Source organism: Sceloporus occidentalis, unplaced genomic scaffold, assembly GCF_023333645.1.
Source record: "Sceloporus occidentalis isolate IW3139 unplaced genomic scaffold, rSceOcc1.0.p SCAF_1, whole genome shotgun sequence".
Taxonomy (NCBI): domain Eukaryota; kingdom Metazoa; phylum Chordata; class Lepidosauria; order Squamata; family Phrynosomatidae; genus Sceloporus; species Sceloporus occidentalis.
The window spans coordinates 277,196,040-277,220,489 of NW_028316981.1; the positions used below are offsets into that span (position 1 = coordinate 277,196,040).

Genomic DNA, 24,450 nt, shown 5'->3' on the forward strand with positions numbered 1-24,450 from the left:
GGGGGGAAATCAGTCATGGTTCCTACAGTTTTTCTAATCTAAACTATCTATTCTTAATCACTGACAACATCAATATGAAGACAGAATGATATGTAAATGTATATAATACTTTACTGTAGTCTATAATACTGCCATGAGTGACTCATCTCTTTGATCTATAAAAGGCATAAGCTTCTAAGCAATAAAGACGATTCAGTGCATTAAACGTAGTAGAATAAGGACACACAGACTGCACTGGGCACCAACCTAAAAAGGCCTTAATTTTGACAACCAAAATCCAAGCTTGAAACTAATGGAAAAGGCAGACAGAACAGAATATAACTTTTCACTTCTCAGGTTTCATATTAACAGAAAGAACAACAGGAAGAAAATAAAACAATGTACAGTTCAGTCCCTAAATCTGCTGAAGAAATAGAGGATTAAATCGCACGATTAAATGCTTATATTTCATACACTTGCTTACACCTATTTATATGCAGAGGTGTGTGTGTGTGTGTTTGTGTATATATATATATACACACACACACACACACACACACACACATTTGCATGAATATTTACATTACTTTGCAAATGATTAATTTACCTGCAGCATGAATTCTAGAACATCATTTCCTGGCTTAAGTTTTCCCTGTTCAATCAGATCTCCTAGCTGACCTTTTTCCTTCCTGTTTCTTCTGAAGTTTAATTGTTTTGCAGAATCTGATGCAGTTTGGGTGATCTTGCTTTTTGAAAATATTCCTGCAGGTTCTAAATTTGCAGTAAATGAAATCCTGTTCTTTGGGAGGTGGTTTTTCTGAGTTGTAAGATAGCATGTGGATTCTGGTTGCATTTGGAAAGCCTCATTTATATGTGAATGCTGCTGCAAAGAGTCATTAGTGCAAACATGCTGACTTTCAGTGGCTGGTTGACAGCTATTATTATTTATTCCAGTACTTCTAGTTTCTGAGCCATTTGGTGTACACATTCTTGATGTTGCATTTAGAGGCTTGTTTCTTTGTGGTGCCACTAGTATACTGTCAATTTCCATTAGGTGTGATTGTTGAATATGAGAGGTGCTAGGTTCTGAAGGCAAGATTGCCTGGTTCAATGCACTGGAACATTTTGAATTTACTAGTTCCTGTATGTTATACTCCTTTAACATGCTTTCACCCACCAAGATTTGTGGATCACTCTCTTTTTGGCCAATTGCTTTTCTATTTCCTACTGGGATATTCAGACATCTTTCTTGATACTGGCTTGGCTCTTCATCTAAGAAACCCTGTTCCATTACCAAGCTGGTTTTAACTAGATCTGGACATGGAACTGTTTTATGATAAGTATCATGTTTTGTGTTGTTCATGTCACAATAACCAAGTACGTTTTTGCTTATTTGTTTTGCTGAACTTGAAAGCTCTTTTCTGGACATCTTGTAGTTCTTTATTTTCGAGCCTAGCTCTTTTTGTTTTTGAGCCATAAGTAAAAGCCTCTTTTGTCTGGATACAAGCTTTACTAGCTGCTCCCTCAGAGTTCCTTGTTTAAATGATTCCACAGAAGCTCTGAAATAGAATTTTAAAATATACAGTTAAATGAAAATACTAACTTCCATGCAAAGTACTTACTACAGAATTAAAAAAGCTTTTAAAAGAAAATTAAAATATATGGCTTAGTGTTAGTAAAATGAACAATAAAATCTCTTTTCACCAACCTAGAGATGGTTTTAAAATTCCAAAACATTTTAAAAGATAGAATCCCCATCATTTGGATTTTTTTCCCCATTCAGATTGGTCTCATTAAAAATAATGAAATAAGATTATCATCATCATCATCATCATCATCATCTTCATCTTCACTACAGCTCAGATCCTAGGTCCAGATGCCTCTATAACAGTGGTGGCGAACCTATGGCACGCGTGCCAGAGGTGGCACTCAGAGCCTTCTCTGTGGGCACACACATCATCATCCCAACACAGACTTCACTAGAGTTTGTCACTAGAAATCCAGAGGGACGCGGCACTTTGCAATAAATAAGTGGGGTTTGGGTTGCAGTTTGGGCACTTGGTCTCTAAAAGGTTCTCCATCACTGCTTTATAACACAACCTTTGCTATCTTTTTAAGAGGACTGATGAAAGATCAGATTGGCTATAAAAGTATTAAAACTGGTGAATGAACTTAGGACCTTGGTTTCATACAACAGTTTGCTTTTCAAACTAGAAACATGTGCAGCATTCTATTTTGTACAAAAAAAAAGCATCAGTCATAAAGAATATTTTTCTGCTACCTACCTGTATTTCTTAGCAAGTTTATCTCTTTCTGATTTCTGTTTGGCAAGAATAGCATTCAGAGTGTTCTGTATCTGAGACAGGTCTTGAATATAAACATCTGTTCAAGACAGTTTATATAGCTTTAAGGTTTGACTCTAAAGTGACATTTTTCATTTGATAGTTTGCAACAGATGCAATGAAAACATTGCAATATTAAAATAATTTAGCAGAGAAACAAACTAATGTTGTACGCACTAACCTTTATGCTGCAACGTTTTTGGGAGCCTTCAACTACAATCCATTCTTAAACATATGTACAAGGGAGAAAATCGCACTGAACACAATGAGACTTACTTCTAAACAAACATGCATAAGATTGAACAGTTAATTGGTTATTGAACAACTGTTGTGACACAAAGGTACTTCTATGAAAATGTAACTATTTCATAACCTTTCTGCCATTCCATGTGCAATTAATTGATGTATAACTTAAATATCTGAAATTGAAATATTGACAATGGATACTTTGGTAAAGCAATTTCTGTGCTGTAGGAACTTTGGGCCGGAGCAGAACGGCACAAAAGAGCAGCCCAAGTCTGCTCTGGCCACAAGCAGGTTGGAATCCAATGTGAGCCATGAATAGAGGGCCCAACCTGGGCTGCCATGAGCCAGATTATCCTGGCTATTTTGGAGCATGGCTTCAAGCCACTTTGGTGGTGTGCATCATTTGAATGAAATGCACCTTGAATAAGCACTAGAATCCCCTCTCACTGATTCACACTACAGGTACATGGAAATAGGATGCACACATAACATATATGGCAACACATTCTTGAATTAACAGGTATTAATCCCTATTGTATGTTGTCCGTCATTTCCAACTTATGGCAACTCTAAGGCAACCCTATCATGGGGTTTTCTTGGCAAGTTTCTTCAGAGGCGGTTTGCCATTGACATCCTCTGGAGCTGAGAGAGTGTGACTTGCCCAAGGTCATCCAATGAGTTTCATGGCCAAGTGGGGATTCGCACCCTGCTTTCCATAGCCCAATGCATAGTCCCTTCATAGTCCAATGGTGAAACCACTACACCACAAATTAATTCCTACCTGCATCTTTTTGGCTTCTTAATTCAAAGAGCAAAAGTCTTTTCTGGTTCTCTTCTACATCTTGCAGTACTTTGCTGATGGATTTATTCTGGCAAATACAAATAATTGCTAATGTTATTTTAATGACATTAATTTGAACCTAGACAACATTATCTATTTGGAACTGTACCTGAACCAGACCACAACATCTATTTGTACACTTTGTACAAATACAGTTGGCCCTTCTTATACGCAGATTTTTAATACACAGATTCAAGCATACACGGTTTGAAAATGTTCAAAAAAAGTATAAATTTCAAATATCAAACCTTGGATTTTCCATTTTTTATAAGGGACACCATTTTGCTGTGTCATTATATTTAATAGGACTTGAGCATACACTGATTTTGTTATACACAGGGGATCTTGGAACCAAACCGCAGCATATAACAAGGGTCCACTGTATACACAGCTTACAAAGAGAAACTTTGAAAAATATATTTGCTGTAATAGTTCATGCTTCTACATTCCTCAATTAGTTTATCAAAATGCCTTGGGGTTTAATCCAAAGAATCATGAACAGCAAAAAACAATACTATTTTGCATATGCTCGAGCAAACATTAGTGAAAGAATGCATGTAGTGTTATAACAGTTAAATATATAGTTCTCATGCTTTTATTTACATAGAACACAAGTACAAGTCACTGACACAGTATTACATTTTCCATGAAGTTCTCTAGCATCATTTTGGGAAACCTATGGTCCTCTAGATGTTGATGGATTAAAACTCCTACTATCCTGACTGGGACTGATTAAAACTATAATTCAATATCATGCATTACAGTTGTAGCACAAGGTACGAAATAGCCCTTGCCTATATGGAAAGACACCTTCTACATCCAAAATGAGACATTTACAGAAAGCCACTGCTTGAAAAGCTCTGTTGCAGGGAACAGTCTGATTTTTGAACCATCGAGGGTGAACATTCTGATCTCCGCTATTATCTTTGGTCCTTTGGTCCCCAATATGTCACAACCGAGCCGCCTTGTTTGGCGGTGGCGCGGTCGTTACGTATTGATGGCGGCGGCCGTGTGGAACGGCGCCACCATTTTGTGTGCGCAGAGCGCGCGCTAGGGTTAGGGCGGTGCAGAAGCACCGCCCCCTCTTAACCCTAGTACGCGCTCCGCACGTACTTTTCAGCCCGTCTGTAACGGGCCATAGTTTTCTTTTTAAAATGAGTTGCATGTTATTCTAGTGTTTGAATTTTGGTTTTGTGTTACATTTCATGAGCTGCCTTTGGTAAAGCATGGCACAGAAATATAAGACATATGCTTTGGGTTTAGTTCATTCAGCAGCCTATGGCACCAAACTCTTCAACTCTCTGTACTTACCATACCACATTTTTGACTATCTGTTGTGGATTGTAAAACTAGATTACAATCATAACAACTACGGATTTTCTTAGATCTGGATGGATGTAACTCTCTTAAGTCTAAATGGAAAAAAACACATAATTATTTCAAAGTGTACAGATATTCTGTACAGTATATGCACTCAGTTGAGTATCAGCTTATGTACAACATGTTTAAGTGTTGAAAACAAACCTTAATTGACAAAAATGTGTTGAGATTTAGACTGAACCTCTCAAAAACTAACAGAATATGGAACTCTTAAAGATCAAAAGTTGGTTCCCAGAGCTAAAGGAGAGAATTACATTTAGCTCCAGAGGGAGCATTTATAACATACCCCATAATATTTTTGACCTGGGATGGAAGGTAATACTAGAGTACTAATCTCATCTCACTAATGGGCTGACATAAAATTTACAGGGATGTTACTTTATCTTAGTCACCTGGGCATCTTTTTGCAGACCAAAACTCAGTAAGTCTTTCCTCTGACATCAGACTAGGGATGGAAAGAATATTCATAATTATTCATTTGCAGGTTGGAAAACAAGCTTCCTGACAACCAGAAAACCCAGCTAGGAATAACAGATTGGCAAGAATTTTGTACAATTTTCTCCTTATACTCAGCAACCTAAAGTGTTGTAGGTGAATTATTCTGAAGAGAAAAAAGGGTGTGTGTGTGTGTGTGTGTGTGTTTGCAAAAACAACTCCCCACATTTTTCTTCACAGAATAATTCCTCCACAATGCTTTAAGAATTTCAAATATGGGAGAAATGCTGTACAGTGGGGAGAACACTATTTTAATTATTTATTCTCATACCCTAATATGAAATGGGCAAGACTATTAGCTTGATTTTAGCCTTTAGTCTAGAGGTTTCCTAACTTTGGTCTCTAGCCTTAGAGCTTAGAGGTTCTTTGCATGGTCATCAGTGAATTCACACAAGTGGGCCATTGCCTTACTTGTGCAGCAGATATTCAGAAATTTCCCCTCACTTCCAAATCTGCTGCAGTCTGACCCACAGGTGTCCTGGGAGAAATGACACACAGTGGGGAGGGGGCAGATGTGTGAGTTACTTCAACAACCCATTACTGGTAAGCAACTTGTTTTTCTTTTTCATAGGCCTGAGACAGACGGGCCCAAAGCGGCGTGCCGCTGACAATACTAGGGTTCAGGAATGTGCAGTAACCACATGCTCCCGAGCCATAGCATATCATGGTGGCGGCATCATGGTGGCATCCCAACTACACGGGTGCTGCCATGATGATGTAAGCGACACGCAGTGTACAGATGCCGCTGTGTGTCGCTTACATCACCAGTGCACCAATGGTGCGCTCGTGATGTGCGCTGGGCGCCACAAAAACAACCCAGTTTTTCCTGGTTCTTTTTACTGTGGTGGGACGCCGTGTGGTTTGGCTGCTGTGGCATCCTTCCGGAAGAAAAACCGGCTCCTCCAGCCCGCCATTTCGGGGAGGTATGTACCGTGCCATAGTCTATGCCACTTACACAAGTGAATGTATAACTATTTGTTCTTATTGTGAGCAATTGTGGCTAGCGACATGAAGAACCCAGCTGCAACTGGGGGAGAATTGAAGGTCTCAAATCCAAGGCAGGTACCAAGTAGGTAACAGGAGGATACAGATGCTGAAAGCCCCTACTGAAAGCTTTAATCTCCAAAGAGAGAATTGCCTGTGCTGGGTCTCATACTGTATAAGCCAAAATAGCAGCAAGATAGACCTTCAGTGAAGAAAATAAAAATTCTTCCTCAGTAGGTGTGCCAGGAAAGAGAACACCCAACAAGTTTTGCCTTCCTAACTAAGAAACAGCAAAAGCAAGACCCTTGAGTGTAATATGAAAGAAAGTGTAGTAGCTTCATGAGCTGCTATTATGATGAGTAGTATATCTTCCAGAACCTTTTCTCCAGTACTATTCTTCACACTGTCAGCTCTAGTGTCTGCAGGTCCGGATGTCATGTCCAACTCCTTGACTGCATGAGAAAGTCTGGAAAAGCTGGGAAACAGATGATGGATGGCAATCCAGGAGGAGGAGGAGAAAAATGAATCATGCCTGGTCAGGCCACCACAGAGTTATTATGATGCAGTTCACTGATAGATCTTGACTACCACTTGGAAAACCAGCAGAAAAGGAAGGGATGCATGTACAAATTTTCCTCCCCAGTTGTAGAGGAACACAGCTCACTAACCATGCCATCTCATCCTGCCCCTGGAACAGAACTGAGTACACTCGGCATTGGTTTCCAATGTGAACAAATTTACCAACAGATTGCCCCACCTCCTCAAGAAGGAGAAGACTAGTAATCATTTCAGATGTGCAAGAGAGGCAGATTAGCTGAAGGCATTGGCAAGCAGATCATCATCCCATGTTAGGCAAACTGTTGACATCCAGATGCCTCTCATAACGCACCAATTCCATAGGCTGATGGACAGGAAAAGAAGGTTTTCTAGGTTCTTCCCTTTTTGTTTATATAATGCACTGTGGTGGAGTTGTTCAATGCAACACATACAGTGCTGCTGTAAACTATTGGTTTGAATGACTGGAAGGCTTTGAATATGGTTAACATCTCCAATACATTTGTGTGGTAAGTCAACTCTATCCTGAACTGACCCGTGGTGGTGATAGCATTGAGATATGCTCCCCAAACCACTGTGAAAGCATCTGTGGTGAGTGTTAAATTGGGCTGTACAATACTGAATGGCATCTCTCTCTGAAGACTGGGTAGTTACAGCCACCATACAAGCTAGTTCAATATTCTGAGAAGGATTCAGAGCCACGTCCAAGGATAGTCTAGGTGTTGTTGAACAATCTGAGAAACCGCCACATAGGAGTCTCATCCTCAGTATGAAAACCATGTCATGGGGGTTGTCGATACCAGCAAGCCCAACAGGACCTGAATATCATGGGCATGAACCACTGAATGGAATATCATTGATCTGACCAACAAAATAACCTGTTGTGAGGTAAAATATGTTCTGCAGAAGAGCAGTAATCTCTCATTGTATCTGAAGCAATGGTACTGTAGAATCGAAAACACCAGTAGATGGTAATCTCTACCCACCTTCCCACTGTGCATCACTTCTCCCAGGACAGTGTGGTTCAGACTGCAGCAGATTTGGAACTGAGGTTCCAAATATCTGCTGCACAAATAAACCACTCCCGACAGTGATATCCAAACCTTGTTGTAGCATGTTGAAATACAAGCTCTGATACAATGTCATAATACTGATAATGACATCTCCTTGCCCACTGATCTTGGCTGAAATTAGACAAAGAGATGTCAGATACCCAAAAGCACTGAGTATGCTTAATATAGATTTTCAATGCTCTTCGTATGCCCAAAGTGTGCCATGATTTTTCTAAGTTCTTTTTTGGATTAGGACAAAAGGATGGTAAAATTATTTCTTGAGCTCTATGGAAATCTGTATTAACTTTAGGAATGAAGGTAGGATCCAAATGTAACACCACAGAGTTCTGATGAAAAATTCATTTCTTCCTACCTGAAAGAGTTCCCAACTCTAAAACTTTCCTGGCCAATGTGATGGCTATCGGAAATACCACCTTCCATGTAAAGAATTTTAGAGATACTTCTCTGAATTGTTTGAATGACTCTTTTGATAATGTGGACAGAACTATATGCAGATCCCAATTAGGATAACTGTGGATTGTTGGCGGTTTTATCAAGGATGCTACTCTGAAGAAATGCTGCACCTAAGGATTATTGAAAGCTTCTTAGATTGCCCAAGAGGAAGAGCTGAAGAAATTGCTAACACTTGTCTTTTAAAACTGTTTGGTCATAAACCCTTATCCAAACAGAAACAAAAGTAGCACAAATGTCAATAATGAATGGTAGCTCAGACCATTTTTCTTGTACCACCTGATAAATATACCATATGTATATTCCTATATTCCTATTGTCACATTGACAATAAGAATATAGGAATATAAACAGACACCTAGAATTAATGGTTACTTCTACCACCTTAGGTCCAAAACCATCATTTAATAACATCTGATGCTCAATCTCCTCACGTAGAGATTGAGCCGATCCAGAACTGTGTGACAACCCTAACCATGTCAGAATATCTTCCCTGGCTGGTAACTTGAAGTATTCCTGACATAGTGCTAGAATTTCTGAAAACCCAGCTCTTCTTGGACAGTGAGGCCAAGATTATTTCTGCTCTTTCATTTCTGACTTTCCTCAGGCATCTGACAAACCATGGCTATTGAGTGTGAGGAAGCTTATAAGAGACTAGGAGGCCACAGTATTCTCTCAGCTCCCTGGGACTGAAACCTTGAGAAAAACCTGGTCAGTTGACAGTTTTGACTGGAGAGGCAAGTAGATCCACCTGTGCTATCCTGAACCTGTTCACAATGATCTTGAACACCTCTGGATAGAGATGCCACCCTAATCAATATTTGTTCTGCTGAGCCAATCTGCTTTCATGTTTAACTTTCCTTTTATATGATCTGCCTTTAGAAACAGCAGATTCATCTGTGCTCATGACAATAGAGATCTTGCCTCCTGCATTAAAGCCTTTGACAATTGTTCCTCCTTCTTGGTTCACATGCTTTGCTGCTCATAATTCAGATGAGAATGTTCTGGACTAGATGATAGGAAACTAATAATTCCAGGTTTGTCACTTTCAATTCCACCCAGTTTATGTGTGGAATAAATCTTGGTGATTCCATCTTCCTTGAGCATGGAGTGCACTGCATGTTACCTCGGGCATCCATTGTTATTTGCAGTTCTGGGACAGTCCACATTTCTGAGTTGCTCTTGACATCCACCACTGAAAAGAATCCTTATCCTGTTTAGGAACAGGTCTCACCTAAGCTATCCACTTTCAGTATGGAATTAAAAACCATTGCAGGTATATTGCATGAAACTGAGCCCAAGACATGCAGACAATTGTGACAATATTGTTGTACTCCCATATAATCCACCCTGCACACTCAGGTCATCTGGGGGGAATCTATTACAGCCTTTAAAAAACAGACTAACTGCTACCTCCCAGAGGGCCTTCTCTGCAATTGCTCCCAGACTATGGAATAGCCTGCCGGATGAAATCCGTCAAATTGCCAGCTTAGACAGCTTTAAAAAGCTGTCAAGATGGATTTCTTCCTGCAGGCCTTTCCTGAATAAAAGTGTCCGGCCACAGAATGATCGCCTCTCACATCATGTATTAGCCCACCGCTCTGTACTCGTTATATTTTTTTTAATATATAATCTCCAATTTTAATTGTATCATGTTTAATCCTCTTTTAAGGGGGGGATTTAGGACATACTGTTGAATGTGAATATTTTAATGTGTTGTGAGCTGCTTTGATTGTCTTGTCACAGAAAAGTGGGATAAAAATAAAAGTTTTATTTTATTATTTATTATTATTCTGAAGAGACTTTACTCTCTCCTAAGGTAGAAAAACGTTCCCTAGTGATGAGTTTATAATAGCCCCAAGATGTGATAGAATGAGGTGTTGTGATGGGATGAGATGACTCTTTCTATAATTTACCCAAAAAAATGCCTGGAAATAGAGGAGAGCATAAATTTGACATGTCTGGAGTTACTGAGTGGCTGCTTTATGGCCCTGTGAGAGAAATGAAGATCTGATCAGTATGGATAGGCATGTATTTATTATTTATTTATTATATTTATTTGTATCTTGCTCAGAGCTACCATCATTTTGGTAAACACTCTCAGGGATGACAGAGGACCTAATGATAGGCTCTTGTACTAGAAATGCTGACCCTGATAGGGAAAGCATAGAAACTTTTGGCATAGAGGCTATATCACAATGTGCAAGTATGTTTCTATTAAATCAAGGGATGAAGGAAAGTCCTGGGGTCTTAATGGCTCCAAAATTGTCTTGAGAATCTCCATTCTGAATTTGCATTTCTTGACAACTGATTAACCTGTTTCAAGTCTACAACCACTCTCCATACTTTGTTCTTTTGGAGGGCTATGAAAAAGATGGAGTAGGAGCCTCTTGATCTTTCTGAAAATGGTACTAATTCAATGGATCCAGTATTCACCAGATGTTCTAAGGCTTCCAGAATCACCCCTTTCAAATCCACCTCCTTTCTCTTTGCCTGAGCCCCTTCCTGGTGTTGGCATTTGCTACTAGGTGCAATTTGGTCAAGAAGAGAAGGATCTTCTTCTTCTGACTGAACCAAAGTCCTTTTAGTCTTATCCCTCTTTGCTATCTGGGCTCTACAGTCATTTAGCCCTTTCCGTCTGGTGGAGGTAACAGACTCTCAAGATACGTCTGGACTGTCTTCTTTAATGCTGGTATTGGACATATTCACCTCAAAGCACAACTTCCTAACCATCACTTCCTTCCTAGTTTTGCTTCAGAAGAAAAGGTTAGAAAAACAAAATGATACACAAAAGTCTAAATTTTTAAATATATATATATATGCACTGGCCAAGTTAGGAGAAAACAGATAAAAAATAACAAAAACCGAAGAGTGATTAAAGGCTTTAAAGCTAAAGTGAAGGAATGAGCAAAAATAATACCCTATGCAGAGCTGAAGCAGGAAATAAGACTGGAGGATTGTGCAGGTTGGTCCCACTGATGGTGGCTCCCCTGAAGTCCATTTCCTGCCTATTGGAGTAATAAAGTGGGTTAATCCATGAGAGGATGTTGCTCCCTCCATCACTAGAAAATGACAGGCTTCATCGTGAACTCTACAAATTCTCAATCCTTTGTGTGATCGGGGCAATGGGTAGTTGGATTCTTCCAGGATTGCCTAGAATCATGCAATAGGAATGCCAACATGGGAAGTGCAACCAAAGAGGATACCTGCTTTTTGAATCTCTTAAATACTGGATCCAACACAGGAGGATTTTGGTCACCCACCATGTCATCTGGGAAAGTTATGTGAAGTGTCTGTTGACACTGACAATGTTTTGGATTCATAAATATCCCCAGATTCTCAAGGAGAGGAACGAAATATGGCTGAATCCAATACTCCCTGCACTGGTATAGAAGCCTGGGTAGAAGTTGCCTTCATACCCTCGGATCCAGGAGTGTGGAAACCAGTATAGAAGGAAGATTTGTTTGTCAGATTTGTGCAGATGAGTGGTCCATGTCTACTGTCAATGAGGAGGACAATCCCAGGAGCACAAAAAAATTACCATGGCGGTAGGGGCACAGACAATGATAAATGTTCCCAAGGATCCAATAGAGCATATATACTAACGATGATCATGTGATAAGCAGTTTAGTTCCTCAAGGCCTTGCTTGGTAAAGATCTTGCAGTGTTGAGACTTCCACATGATATGGGATTCACTAAGACAAAATACACAGCAGGAATGCTCATATATTACAGGGATCTTAGACTTGCAGCAGTCATACTTTTCAAGTAGGTCTGCTGAAGCCATAAAGCAGCCACTCCAGAATGAAAGAAAACTATGGGTGAAATAAATGGTGAATGCCAAGATGGAAGGAAAGACAAAGAACGAAGACAAAGAATGAAGGGGAGTGGCAATGTTTGGGGATTCTTTTTAGGAATGTAGAAGAAGTTTAAGTTGAGGAAAAAATAGCCTGAGAGCTAGACTTAGCTTAAACTATGGAGGTTTCCAACTTAGCTGGAAATGCTGCAGCACTTTTAAAAAAGAACCGAGAAGAAAGGTGCAAATCAGGCCAGACATGCACAGTGCATGGGAGAGGGGTTAGCACTAAAACACTGTAGAACTCAAGCCTAGAAAGTTGCAAATATCTGCTGCAGAAGTGCAGGAATGGTCTGCTTGTGTCAATCACAGAGACCATGAGGAAGAACCCAGCATTACCTAAACTTTGCTTAGCGTGATAGATTATTAATGGATGTGAGTAATTAAAATGTTACTCCAGTAATAAACCCTAATCATTTACAACAGAGAAGAAAATGAATTAAGAAAATACATCAAGTATCAGCATTTAAATTCCATAGCTCTGGCAAAGTCATAATATTTTAAAACAATTCACAAACACATCAGGACACTGACTAAATCTAAAGTTAAATACAATGAATTAATTTAAACAAATTCAGTTAATTTAGTGGGATACGTGAAATCAAGGGGATGAAACAGTGTTTTACATATGTTGTTGTGGTGCCCCTTCAAGACATTTCCAACTTGCTGCAACTCTAAGGTGAACCTATCACTAGGTTTTCTTGACAAGATTTGTTCGGAAAAGATTTGCCATTGCCTTCCTCTCAGACCAAGATAGTATGACCTACTCAACATCACCCAGTGGATTTTGCCATGGCCAAGCAGGGATTCAAACCGAGGTCTGCAGAGTCCTATTCTAATACCAAGCACTATGCCATGCTGGTTCTCGCTTTTAAATATACAGTACTTTAACATTTAAAAACTACCTCACTATGATCTTCTTCTGACCATTGCTGGCTATAACAAGGTTTCCTGAACAAAAGTGCTTTATAACAAAATGACTGAAAGAAGGTGCTCAGGTTGGGGTTTTGAAACTAAACATGGAGAGTAATCACTGAGAATGATGTCAGCATGTCCACACTATCTGAACATTTTGCAAAATAAGGTATCTCTTAGCTGATGGCACAGAACACTGTGAGACAGAGAAGCTGGTGGTTTCTATGGAAATATCTTCCAACCAATTTAGGAGTTAGAAATTAAAACCACAAGTAAGTCAAGAACTGTGAGATATTTGTCCTGACAATATTCTGTCATCACAAGATACACCAAATTAATGTTCTGGACTTCAACAAAAGTCATAGGTTGCTGGTTCTAAAAGCAGATACTAAGGGTGTGTGTGCACATGTGCAAGGAATCCATGTTTGTATGAGTGCATTTCCAGTTGACTTGTCATTGGATATCATCTTCTGACAACCAAACCCACATAAAATACATTTAAATGAATGAGATTTTTAAATGTGTGGCTAACTGCAATAACACTATGGCTCCAGACAAGAAACATTTGAAGAAACCTAAGACAACAAAGCATTATGTTTAAAAGAATATAGCAAGTTGCATTATAATATGCAAGAAAACAACATACCTACAACATCACTCACTGAAGGAATCTCTTTGGTTTCAGTAGCACCATAAGACTTAAGAAGTTCCTTCATTTTGTCACACGTGGCTTCATCCAGAGCACTCCTCCCACAGATGTCTCTCTCATTAGGGTTTGCACCATGGAACAACAGAAACTGTGCTGCCTGTAACAAATTCCTTAATAATGTATTCTGTAACCAAGATGGCTGTAAAATTAGTTAAACAGAACTGTCTAATTAAAAAGATTGTATGTACAGCGCTGTGTAAATTTATAGTGCTTTATAAAGAAAGGTTAATAACAATAATAATAATACAGCACTCCCACATTATAGGCAGGCACGCAATATGTGACTTCCAGTGCGGCTTCCAGCATACGCTGGAAGCTGTGCTGGAAAAACTTCTCTTGCACCCTGGAAGAAGTAATGGGGCACGCCATGTGCACGAGCCCCATTGCTTTTAATGGGGCTCGAGCATACACATTTTTTCCATTACGTGGAGGTGGGTGGGTCCAGAATGGATCCCTGTGTAAGGGAAGGGGATGCTATATCATATACAGTGAGCCCTCCACATTCTCTGGGATTAGGGGTGCAGGGCCCCTGTGAAAGTGAAAAAAACACATATAAAAAACCACTTTTTTTTTAACCTGAGAGAACACTTCTCTAGTAATCTCTAGGTCCTCCAGCACAACTGTATGGTCAACATCCACTAAGCATTGGCCACAGAATTGTGCTGGAGGAGTTAGAAATGCTTAAAGAAGTGTTTTCTCTAGGTCCTCCAGCACAGCCTCTGGTAAAATTTGGCCACAGAATCATGCCAGAGGACCTAAAAATCCTATTGTTAGTATAATTCACTAGAAGTCCATGCTTACTCAATAAATCAATACTTATATAAGTTTCAGTGATTCAATGGGTCTACTCTAATAGGGACTAACAATAAGATTTAGGACCATGTTATTATGTACAGTTGGCCTTCTGTATCCATGGATTCTTCATCAACAGATTCAATCATGCACAACTTGATTTTTTTTAAAGTATAAATTCCAAAAAGTAAACCTTGATTTTGCCATTTTATATAAGGGATACTGTTTTACTATGCCACTGTATTTAACAGGGCTTGAACATCCACAGATTTTGGTATCTACAGGGAGTCCTGGAACCAACCCCCAGTGAATACCACTGTATTTTCAGTACTTTAGACACTGGGCAGATGTTAATATAAAAAACTCAACCTTATTCTTGCATGAAAGTTGCAAATGAAAATGCTAATACTTAAAACTAGTAGAGTTTCTTTGAAAACTATGAGGGAACTGAGAGAAAAGGAAAGAAAATGATTTGTACTGACAATTAAATTAGAGTGAAAGAAAGATTTCCAGGAGCAATTCATAAACAAAAATGAGAAAAATTTCCAGAAACAAAAATGAAATTACCTTAGGGTATCTTGACACCATTTCCCCCTAACTTTTGTTACACATACTTACAGGTACTTTCATTAATTCAAATAGGTTCCTTCTCCAGAGGAATTCTGAAAATAGGGTCTCGGGCTGGTTAAGCAAATCAAAGAGAGCCTGCTTAGCACTGTATTACCTCAAAATGATTTCCTGAAACAGCATCATGAATTGGCAAAACACCATCCAGGCTTTTACTATTCACATCAGCACCAGCTTTTAGCAGCTCTTCAATAATCTCAATAAATCCTCTGTTGGAAGCTTCATGAATCGCTGTCCAACCTGGTAAAATCAAGGTCAGATGAGGGCCATCTCACATGTTATTGATGCATGAGCCCTTACCTAATAAGTACATGAAAAAGTGTTTGTATATATAATATTGTAACTACTATCATAATATCTTTATTATTTCATAATATAAATCACTGGCTTGTATAGAAAGAACTACCCAAGAGAGCTTTGGACTTGAATTTCTGAAACACATACAAATCTCTTTTGAAACCAGGTTGTGGTCTATTGCGCACAGAAACAATGTCAAGAAAGCCAAAGTTTTTGAAAGCTGGCAACTTTGCACACATGCAATGTAAATCTTTCCATTTGACCTACATAATCGTTCAATATACACACAGCCCCAGGGAAATCAGGCTGAGAGTGGCTTCTGGCCACTCCTGGATGCCCATCTGCCCATATGTTATCAGACAACATATATTTAATTTATTAGCTTCACACACACACACATACATATTGCTTATATAACGCTAGCATAAAAGTAATCTGTATTCAGGAAAAAATCAATTAAATAGGTAGAAGTGAACAACAGAAATTGCTAGAAGAAAAATTTCTGGGTCAGAGGATAGTAGACAATTTAAGTTAAAAATACCATACCTGCATTATCTTTCAAATTCACACATGCTCCAGATGCTATTAAAGACTTTACTAAAGACAAATCTCCTTTTTCAGCAGCCAAATACAAACGAGTTTCTCCTTTATAATTTCTTTTGTTTATTCTGGCTATTGTAGAATGCGGCAGCTGACCATGAGCTTTTTTCTGCTTTTTGTTAGAATGTGAAGAGACTAAAGACATATTGTACTCATTAGCAACTACAGAAAGATTTGTTTGTTTGTTTTTCATAGATACACAGTATTAAATTTTGGACTTCACTCATACCTGGTCATTGCTTTTAAGAGAAAGAAAGAAAGAAAGAAAGAAAGAAAGAAAGAAAGAAAGAAAGAGCCAAAATATGCATTCAGCTATGCTGGTGTAAAATGTTCACATATCAAATAATCCATGGGCTTTAGTAATATAAGGCAATTGTCTTTTGGAAAGAATTAGCCCCAAAACAGATGGCAGATGGGGGTGGCTTCTGGCCACTTGGGGGGGCCTGGCATTTACACGAGGCACACCCTTGGAGTGCTTGGAAGCCTCCTTGGGGTCGTGCCAGGGCCGCCTAAAGTAGCCCAAAAACTAACCCCAAAAGGAGCGGCTTTTTTCCACTCCTTGTGGTGCTCCATTTGGGACCCTGGCAGGAGGTGACCTCAGGGCCACAGCGTGGGTTTGACATGGCCCCAGGTTGATTGGGCTGGGAGTGGCTTCTGGCCGCTCCTGTATGCCCATCTGTTTCACCCCTTAATTTTCTAATAATCACACAAGATTAGTTAGTTCTTTATTATCAAACAACATATATTTAATTTATTAGTTTCATAATCTACAGCCTTCATAATCTAAAGCCTTTGACTGCATAAATCAAGAAAAGCTATGGATTACTCTTAAAAAATGGGTGTCCCACTGCATTTGAAGGTCCTGATGCATAACCTGTACTCAGAACAATAGGCTATCATTAGAACAGAAACAGAATGCTTCTCAATCAGCAAAGAGGTCAGGCAAGTCTGCATTCTATCATTCTACTTTTTCAACTTATATGCAGAGAACATCATACACAGAGCAGATTTAGACTCAAAGGAAGGAGTGGTGGAAATTAGAGGGAGGAAAGCAACAATCTATATGCAGATGACATCGTACAACTAGCAGAAAACAATTAATATTCTGAATTTAAAAAGGAATTATGAATACAAATGAGTCATGTGTATAAATTTCCCCTCCCCAGTCCTGTACCAAGAGAGAAACCACAACACATAAATGAGGAAATATTAAATAAACAATATTTTTATAATGTTCTTTCTCTTGTACCATTATGCATGAATGCAGTAGTCCTTTTGTGCGCATGTTACCTTGAAATGGTTCTTTATCCTGCATTTGTGAAGTCAGGAATGTGTTACTCTCCTTCACATGACCATTTTCTGTTCTCTCAAGGGAACGTTTTCTCACATTTCCTTCTTCATTTGACCCCATAGTTATATTCTCATGCACAGAAGGAGTGAAAAGTGTTAACTCACTAGAGGTATGTCAGGGCTAACAACAGTGCTATTAATATACTGAGGAAATGAACAAGTTGAAAATATTTCCATGCTAACTTGAAGTGTTTCTTCACTGTAGATTCCAGCAGCTTTACAGGTATTTTTATCTGCATTTTGGTTTGTAATTAAATTATATTGCTCAAAGAGAACTGTACAATCAGAATCTCAGTCTCAAATATTTCTTCAGTGTGTTTTGGACTTTAGTTTGTTCACCTGTTATACCCAAAGAAAATGCCAATTGTCTTTCTCTGTCTGTCTGCTTTGACTTTATAACAGAACATGTATGTGTCACTGTTGTTACATTCCATATTCTACAACCATTTTTTGTTTTGCTGGCAGAATTGCTTTGTGTACTCTCTTTTCTCTTATTTATTTCAAGTTTTGAATTCTGTTCTTTTAGCATATTAGTTGTATAGTCAGTAAATGAATGCCAAATTCTTTCACTTGACCTTTTTCAAAACTGGAAAAGCAAACCAGTGTGCTTAATGAAGCACTGCCCAGATATATCTTGTAAGTTGCCACAAATATTTATTCTCAGAATGGATTTTGATGGCAACACAATAGTAAAAAGCCTTTGCATTACAGGACAATAAAATAATAATAATAATAATAATAATAATAATAATAATAATAATAATTTCCACTTAGCAGTAAATGGATCTGATAGTATGAGTTATAAATCAATTATTATGATGTGGGCTCTGAAACATGCTTTGAAAATTCTGTGCATTTTCAGTTTCCACCAAAATAGCTTTAAACACTTAATCTATTCCAAGGTATCATCGTTAGTTTTACCTTACGTTGGCTTTGGCTTTTCTTAACTCTATTTTTGCCACTAATTGGATCTACTGCAAGTCTTTCCGCTGAAAATAAATGTGAAAGAGGAGATTTGAACCTTTTTCTTTAATGACATGTACGTGAACAACTATGCACATATAAAGTTATAGATCAGTTAAGGAAATTAAACAACCTGAGGCCTTCCTGTACTATGTAACTGCTCTTATATATAACTGTTATATCCAGGTACTGTATTCTTATGATGTAATATAAAATATGTGTTAATAATAATAATAACAACAACAACAATAATAATACATGTGATATAATAATACATGTCTAGTCTTTGAGGCTGGGTGAATACAGCATGGTTTTAGATCCTAAACAGAAATGGTACTGTGGGAAAGCCAAATGAATTTTCTCTTCAGAGCTTACATTTCAAAGTTATGCACATCACTGACTGGATGATCTCTCAGCACATTATAGACTAAGAGTGCCTCTGCCCTGTATTTCCAGAGCAGTTTAGCACTTAGAAAATATGTTCTTTTTTTTTTAAAGCATATTAATAAAGTTATGAATGAACAGACGTGGTAGTTTAAAACATGGGCAAGCGGAATAGCATGTCCCATTCTTTAACAGAGGTATTAGGCAAATCCAGCCAGAGTGAATGTAATTCAAACTCTGCCTGAAAGCATTCAATTGCTCCTCCATTTAAATTCTCTATGGATTTCATCACATGGGGAAAATCAGGGGTTTAACCAGCGTTTAACCTATGAAAACCGTGCAATTGCTGTGACCCTCTTATAACTGCCACCAAAATAGTTATGTGACAGTGGGTCCCCAATCTGAAGCAGACCCTTTTAAAAGATCTCTGTTTTAAACTACTGTGCAATAACGATGGTAACATGGATGTGATTCAAAACTGTAGACAAGCTTTTATGAAGATAAAATCTAAACTTTAGTAAATAAATATTTCAAACAGATGTTGCTTGAATAGTTTTTTGTGGGTTTTTTGGGCTATGTGACCAATGTTCTAGAAGAGTTTGTTCATGGACATTTCACCAGCATCTGTGGCTGGGACCTTCAGAGAATCACGATTTTGCAATTTTCACAGATTAATTTCCCCAAAGATGCCAGCCACAGATGCTGGCAAAACATCCAGGAACAAACTGTTCTAGAACATGGCCACATAGCCCAACCCCCCCCCCCCAAAAAAAAACTATGGATGCCAGCCAAGAAAGCCTTCAGTTTCATGTTGCTCGAATAGTTTTGAAATAAGCAATTGTTTGTTCAGACACTTGTATTTCTTAGTATGGTTGGTAAGATTATGTTTTTGAATATTAACTTTGGTCAAAAAACACATGGCAGAAATAATCCAGATTGGGACCACTTTAACTGCCCTGGTTCAGTGCTAGCGACTCTTGCCTACTCTATCAGAGAGCTTTGGTGCCACAATAACTAGAATTTCCAGGATTCTCTAGCACTGGAGCCAGGGCAGTTAAAGTGGTATCAAACGAAATTATTTCAGCAGTGTGCTTTGGACCTTTGTTACACTATCCACAGAGTTTCAATATTACTGGTTCTCAAGAACACTCACACTGTCCTCTCCTGCTTATTCTCCTAAATCTACACACTAATAGTATTGCCACTCAGGCTAACTATAGTAACTCCCTCACTTGGAGTATTTATCTGGTTCAAAGTTCCTCACTCTAGACCTTGACCACAGTTCCCTTCTGGAACTCCTAAAACCTATGTCCTTCTCTGGACTCGACAAAACCCTCACTCTAAACCCTAACTGAAATTCCAACTGCCACAATGGAATTTAAACTTTCCCCAGCCAGCTGTTGGTGTCCCAGGCTAATCTGTTGCTGTCCCAGGCTAATTTGCTACAATCACCGTTAAGATTTTCACACGATGTTGACATTAAAGTGCCATTATCCTGGGAATCAATTGGCAATAAACAGCAACAAATCATTCACGGGGAAATCCTATGAGTGATTTGTTGCTGTTTATTGTCTGGTTATTCCTGGGATAACGGCTCTTCAAGCGCGATGTATGTGAAAATCTTTAATGTGACTGCATAATTTTCACAGGTTAATCACTGGTTAAAGCCCTGATTTTCGCCATTTGATAAAGTCCTATTTGTATGACTAAGACCCAGAGCAGACAGGCAAAAAGTGCCAACTTCAGATCATGCTGGGGATGTGGCGTTTATATGATGGATGCCCCCAAAGTGTCTGGAAGCGGCATGCCAACCCAAGAAAGCTAGCACAAAGCGGGTGAGCAGATTTGGAAACAGACTCATGCAGCCGTTGCAGTCCTGGCACAATCGGGGTCAGCACTGTCCCTGTGTGACCCTTTTGGCCCATCTGCTTCAGGCCATCCACATTCATCTAAAGCAATGGTTCCCAACATGTGCTCCACAGATCCCTTAGGGCTCCGTGGCTGTTCCAAGAAAATGAAAGAAATAGAAATTGAATGAAATTAAAGAATAAGAAATAAAATGTAACACTACTCCTAAACACCATAAACGTGTAAAACATAGGATTGGCCTCTTAGGGGCTCTGCCACAGAAACTGATTCTAAATAGGGCTCTTTGAGTCAAAAAGGTTGAGAACCCCTGATCTAAAATAATGAGTAATTGTTTCCACACACTTATTCCATTAGAAGTAGGCTTTTCTTAGCACTATAAAAGGCAACAATTTAAATTTGTTTTGACTGCAGTTGTTTCTTTGGGATGTGTCTTTCATCATGGTGTGAACCCAAGCTGCTTTTGATCCCTTCCTATATTTGCCCCATTAGTGAAGTTCTGACCCTTCTCATTACCCAGCCACATTTTTGTCCACATTCTCTGAGTTCATCCATTGTTGGTCACATAGCCTCTACCACCACCAGCACTACCACCACCGCTACCACCATGGCACATGAACTGTTGTACGGAAGCATAGCAGCAGCACTTCTTGGAGGGTGTTCCCACTTGCCTATAAAGCGGATCATGAAGCGAATTAAGAGGTGTCATTCCCACTGATGCCCGAATTAGTTCCTCAATGCCCCGGAATCGTTTCCACTGCGATTCGATTCAAAATCGAATTATATCGTATAATTCGAATTAGATGCCTATAAACCAGTTTAAAAAATTGTAGGTTATAAAGCGGGTTATTTTTGAAAGCGGGGTACGAATGGAAACGACAAGAGTATCTGATGTGGGAACCTGGAGATGGGAGGAGCAGCACTCAAGGGGCTGGCCTGGGGGTGTCACCCTCTTTGGTCTCTTTCTGCATCGCCAGCACCATTTTCTTCAATTCGCATAGACTTTCCCCCAGTGGATTGCAACCTCCCCTCTGCTCCTCATTCATAGACCGATGTGTGAGAAGAGCCATTGAACACCATTTTACGCTATTATTTTTTCTTTTTTCGCCTCTGCCTGAGTGCCAGAGCAGCAGATGAGCTTTGCAGGACATGCTTGCTTTATCGCCCCCCCCAGACAGCCCAGGGAGCAATGGGGGAGGCAAAGTGATTTTGGGGAAAGGAAGCTCCTTCCAGAGGAACTATGGGATGGGCTTTGCAGGACATCCCTGCTTGATCGCCCCCCAGACAGCCCAGGGAGCAATGGGGGAGGCAAAGCGATTTTGGGGAAAGGAGAACCTGGACGCCCAGGGATCTGGGGGGGGGGGGAATTGAGCCTTATCTTCTCTCTTCCCCAAAGATTCTCTCCCCAATAATGAAGCCCGCTGCCTTCTCCTCCTTGATCCGATTTGCCAAGCCTCCTTCTAGTCTGGGGAGACACAACAGAAGAGCCTTGGATGCAGCCAATTTTCATCGGCTGCCCTAAAAATAAAAAAAACCTAGACTTGTGATGTCTGAAGCCTTACGCGCTTGATTGACAGCTTGTGGACACAAATGGGAATGGGGAGCAAGTTAATCCGCTTTGAAATAAAGCGATTTAAAATAAATGGGAACAAAAACAGGGTCTAAATGAATCGAGGTAATTTGCCCCTTTTGGTAATGGAAACAATGGAAAAAATTTGAATTATTCCCGGAACATAATCCGAATCAGAATCGCGCCAATATAATCCATTTTATCTGCCAAGTGGGAACACCCCCTTAGTCCTTCCCACTGTAACCTCCTTGCTCAGTTGCTCATTCTCTTCACCTCCTCTCTCCTGCCCCCATATTCCCCCCTTTCCTCCATGGACATCTCCAAACTTGGAATGATAGTTCTTTGCCACTTCGGCAGTCATTCCATGGGAAAGAAGAAGGCAGGCAAGAGAATGGAGTAGAATAGCTGAGTAAAGGTGGCGGGGGGAGCTAAATAGATGTAAAGTGTGTCCGGGTAAGAATATAGGAGCAGGGCTCAAAACCTGTCCTGGTGTTTGTGCAGAACCTGGGAATGGGAGGTCTGAAAAGCCATAGAGCTGGAATACCAATCCAATTTAATGATGCATATTCTCCAAGTGAAAAACCCACTGAATTCAGTGGGTGCTTATTCCTCAGTGGATTTGGGATGGAAGTCAGTGGAACACTTACAAGGAAGACCCACACACAGACACACAAACACGTAAACTGGGCATTGTGGTACATCAAATACTGATATGTTTTATATGACATAAGCATTTGTAAACTGGCACAAGTAAACTGAAGTCTAGGACAGGCTATGGCAAATAATATGTGTGTGTGTGTGCGCGCGCGCACACACACACACATGCATGTGCTTCCTGCACTTCCCTTTTTGTAGTCCTGGTCAGTGTGAAGTGATTGCTGTGGTGTGGAAGAGAACATCTTTTTCTCCTCTCCTCTTCTCTAGTTTCTTAGAGGAAGGTACTGCTTTCCCAGCTTTGGGGATGTGGCTGAGGTCTTTGGCTGGCTTCTAGTCTGGTTGAAAATAAGCCAATAGTCTGCAACCCACTGCAATGGCCTTTCCTCTTTCTACAAATAGTGCTGTTATGTATTTGCTGCCTGACTCCCACTGCAACTGTTTCATATTGATACCCATTACAAAAAAGGATCTCTGAAGCTATGGGATTTGGTAAGAAACTTCATCATGTCATACCTATGGAAGCTCAACTTAGGTATTTTGTTGAATGCAAATGCAATGTTTTGCCTGGGCATTATTTTTAGGCAAATCATTTATGAACTTTCAAAGAGATAAGAACCAAATCTGTTAGACATTAGCATACTCCTTCCGAACCTAGAGCCCTCCAAATCTGTTGGACTACAACAGGCATAGTCATCAATGACCATGCTGACTGGGAATGGTGAGCTCTGTAGTCCAACACATCTGGAAGGCTCCATGGCAGAGAAATTTATTTTAGCATGTACAGCAAAACTGTGCACATCAAAATGATATAAACGACTGCTATTTCATGATGGGATAATTGACTAAAACACCTTTAGCAGAAGACAGAAACACCTAGTTTCAGAACTTACATGTCATGCAACATTTATCTATCAATTTTGCACCTGGGATTGTTCAGACTATCAATATAAATCTAAAGTCACATTCTTGATTTACCCCAACTGGGAGGGATGTTTAAAGATAAATAGGCATTTTTCTCCATATCTGAAGGGCTACTAGATAACAACACTTGATACTTGTTTGTCACAACACAGAGGAATAAAATTTAAAGAATGCATAGTTGTTATTGCATGCCTTCAAGTCATTTCCAACTTATGGTGACCCTAAGTGACCCTATCACAGGGTTTTCTTGGCAAGATTTGTTTGGGTGGGGCTTGCCGTTGTCTCATTTTTGGAGCTGAGAGAGTGTGACTTGCCTAAGATCACCCACTGAGTTTCCATGGCCAAGCAAGGATTGGAACACTGGTCTCCAGAATACCACACAACACTGTTACAACACTGTTATTATACTTTAAGTGCTGTGGCTGCCTCCAGTGGAATTCTGGGGTTTGTAGTTTAATGAGGCCTTAGAGCTCTCTGGCTGAGAATTCTATGCCCCTCCTTCAACTACAAATCCCAGGATTCCACAGGAGGTAGCCATAGCAGTTAAAGTGCAATGATAGTGCTGTAACAGTGCAGTGCATTATTGTCCACTATACCA

At 39.6% G+C, this 24,450-nt stretch overlaps 1 protein-coding gene across 3 annotated transcripts in view; it reads right to left on the reverse strand.

Annotated features, from left to right (window-relative positions):
- ANKRD31 (ankyrin repeat domain 31) overlaps window positions 1–24,450 on the reverse strand; it is a 94,110-nt gene that overhangs the window by 17,951 nt on the left and 51,709 nt on the right. For all 3 annotated transcript variants that reach the window (XM_089494308.1, XM_089494304.1, XM_089494310.1), the window contains 9 exons: window positions 18,413–18,480; window positions 17,432–17,561; window positions 16,088–16,276; window positions 15,342–15,484; window positions 13,763–13,922; window positions 4,720–4,820; window positions 3,349–3,436; window positions 2,265–2,361; window positions 587–1,538 (listed from right to left, as the gene is read on the reverse strand). In XM_089494308.1, the coding sequence (XP_089350434.1) occupies window positions 587–1,538; window positions 2,265–2,361; window positions 3,349–3,436; window positions 4,720–4,820; window positions 13,763–13,922; window positions 15,342–15,484; window positions 16,088–16,276; window positions 17,432–17,561; window positions 18,413–18,480 (1,928 nt within the window). The remainder of the gene's footprint in view (window positions 1–586; window positions 1,539–2,264; window positions 2,362–3,348; window positions 3,437–4,719; window positions 4,821–13,762; window positions 13,923–15,341; window positions 15,485–16,087; window positions 16,277–17,431; window positions 17,562–18,412; window positions 18,481–24,450) is intronic.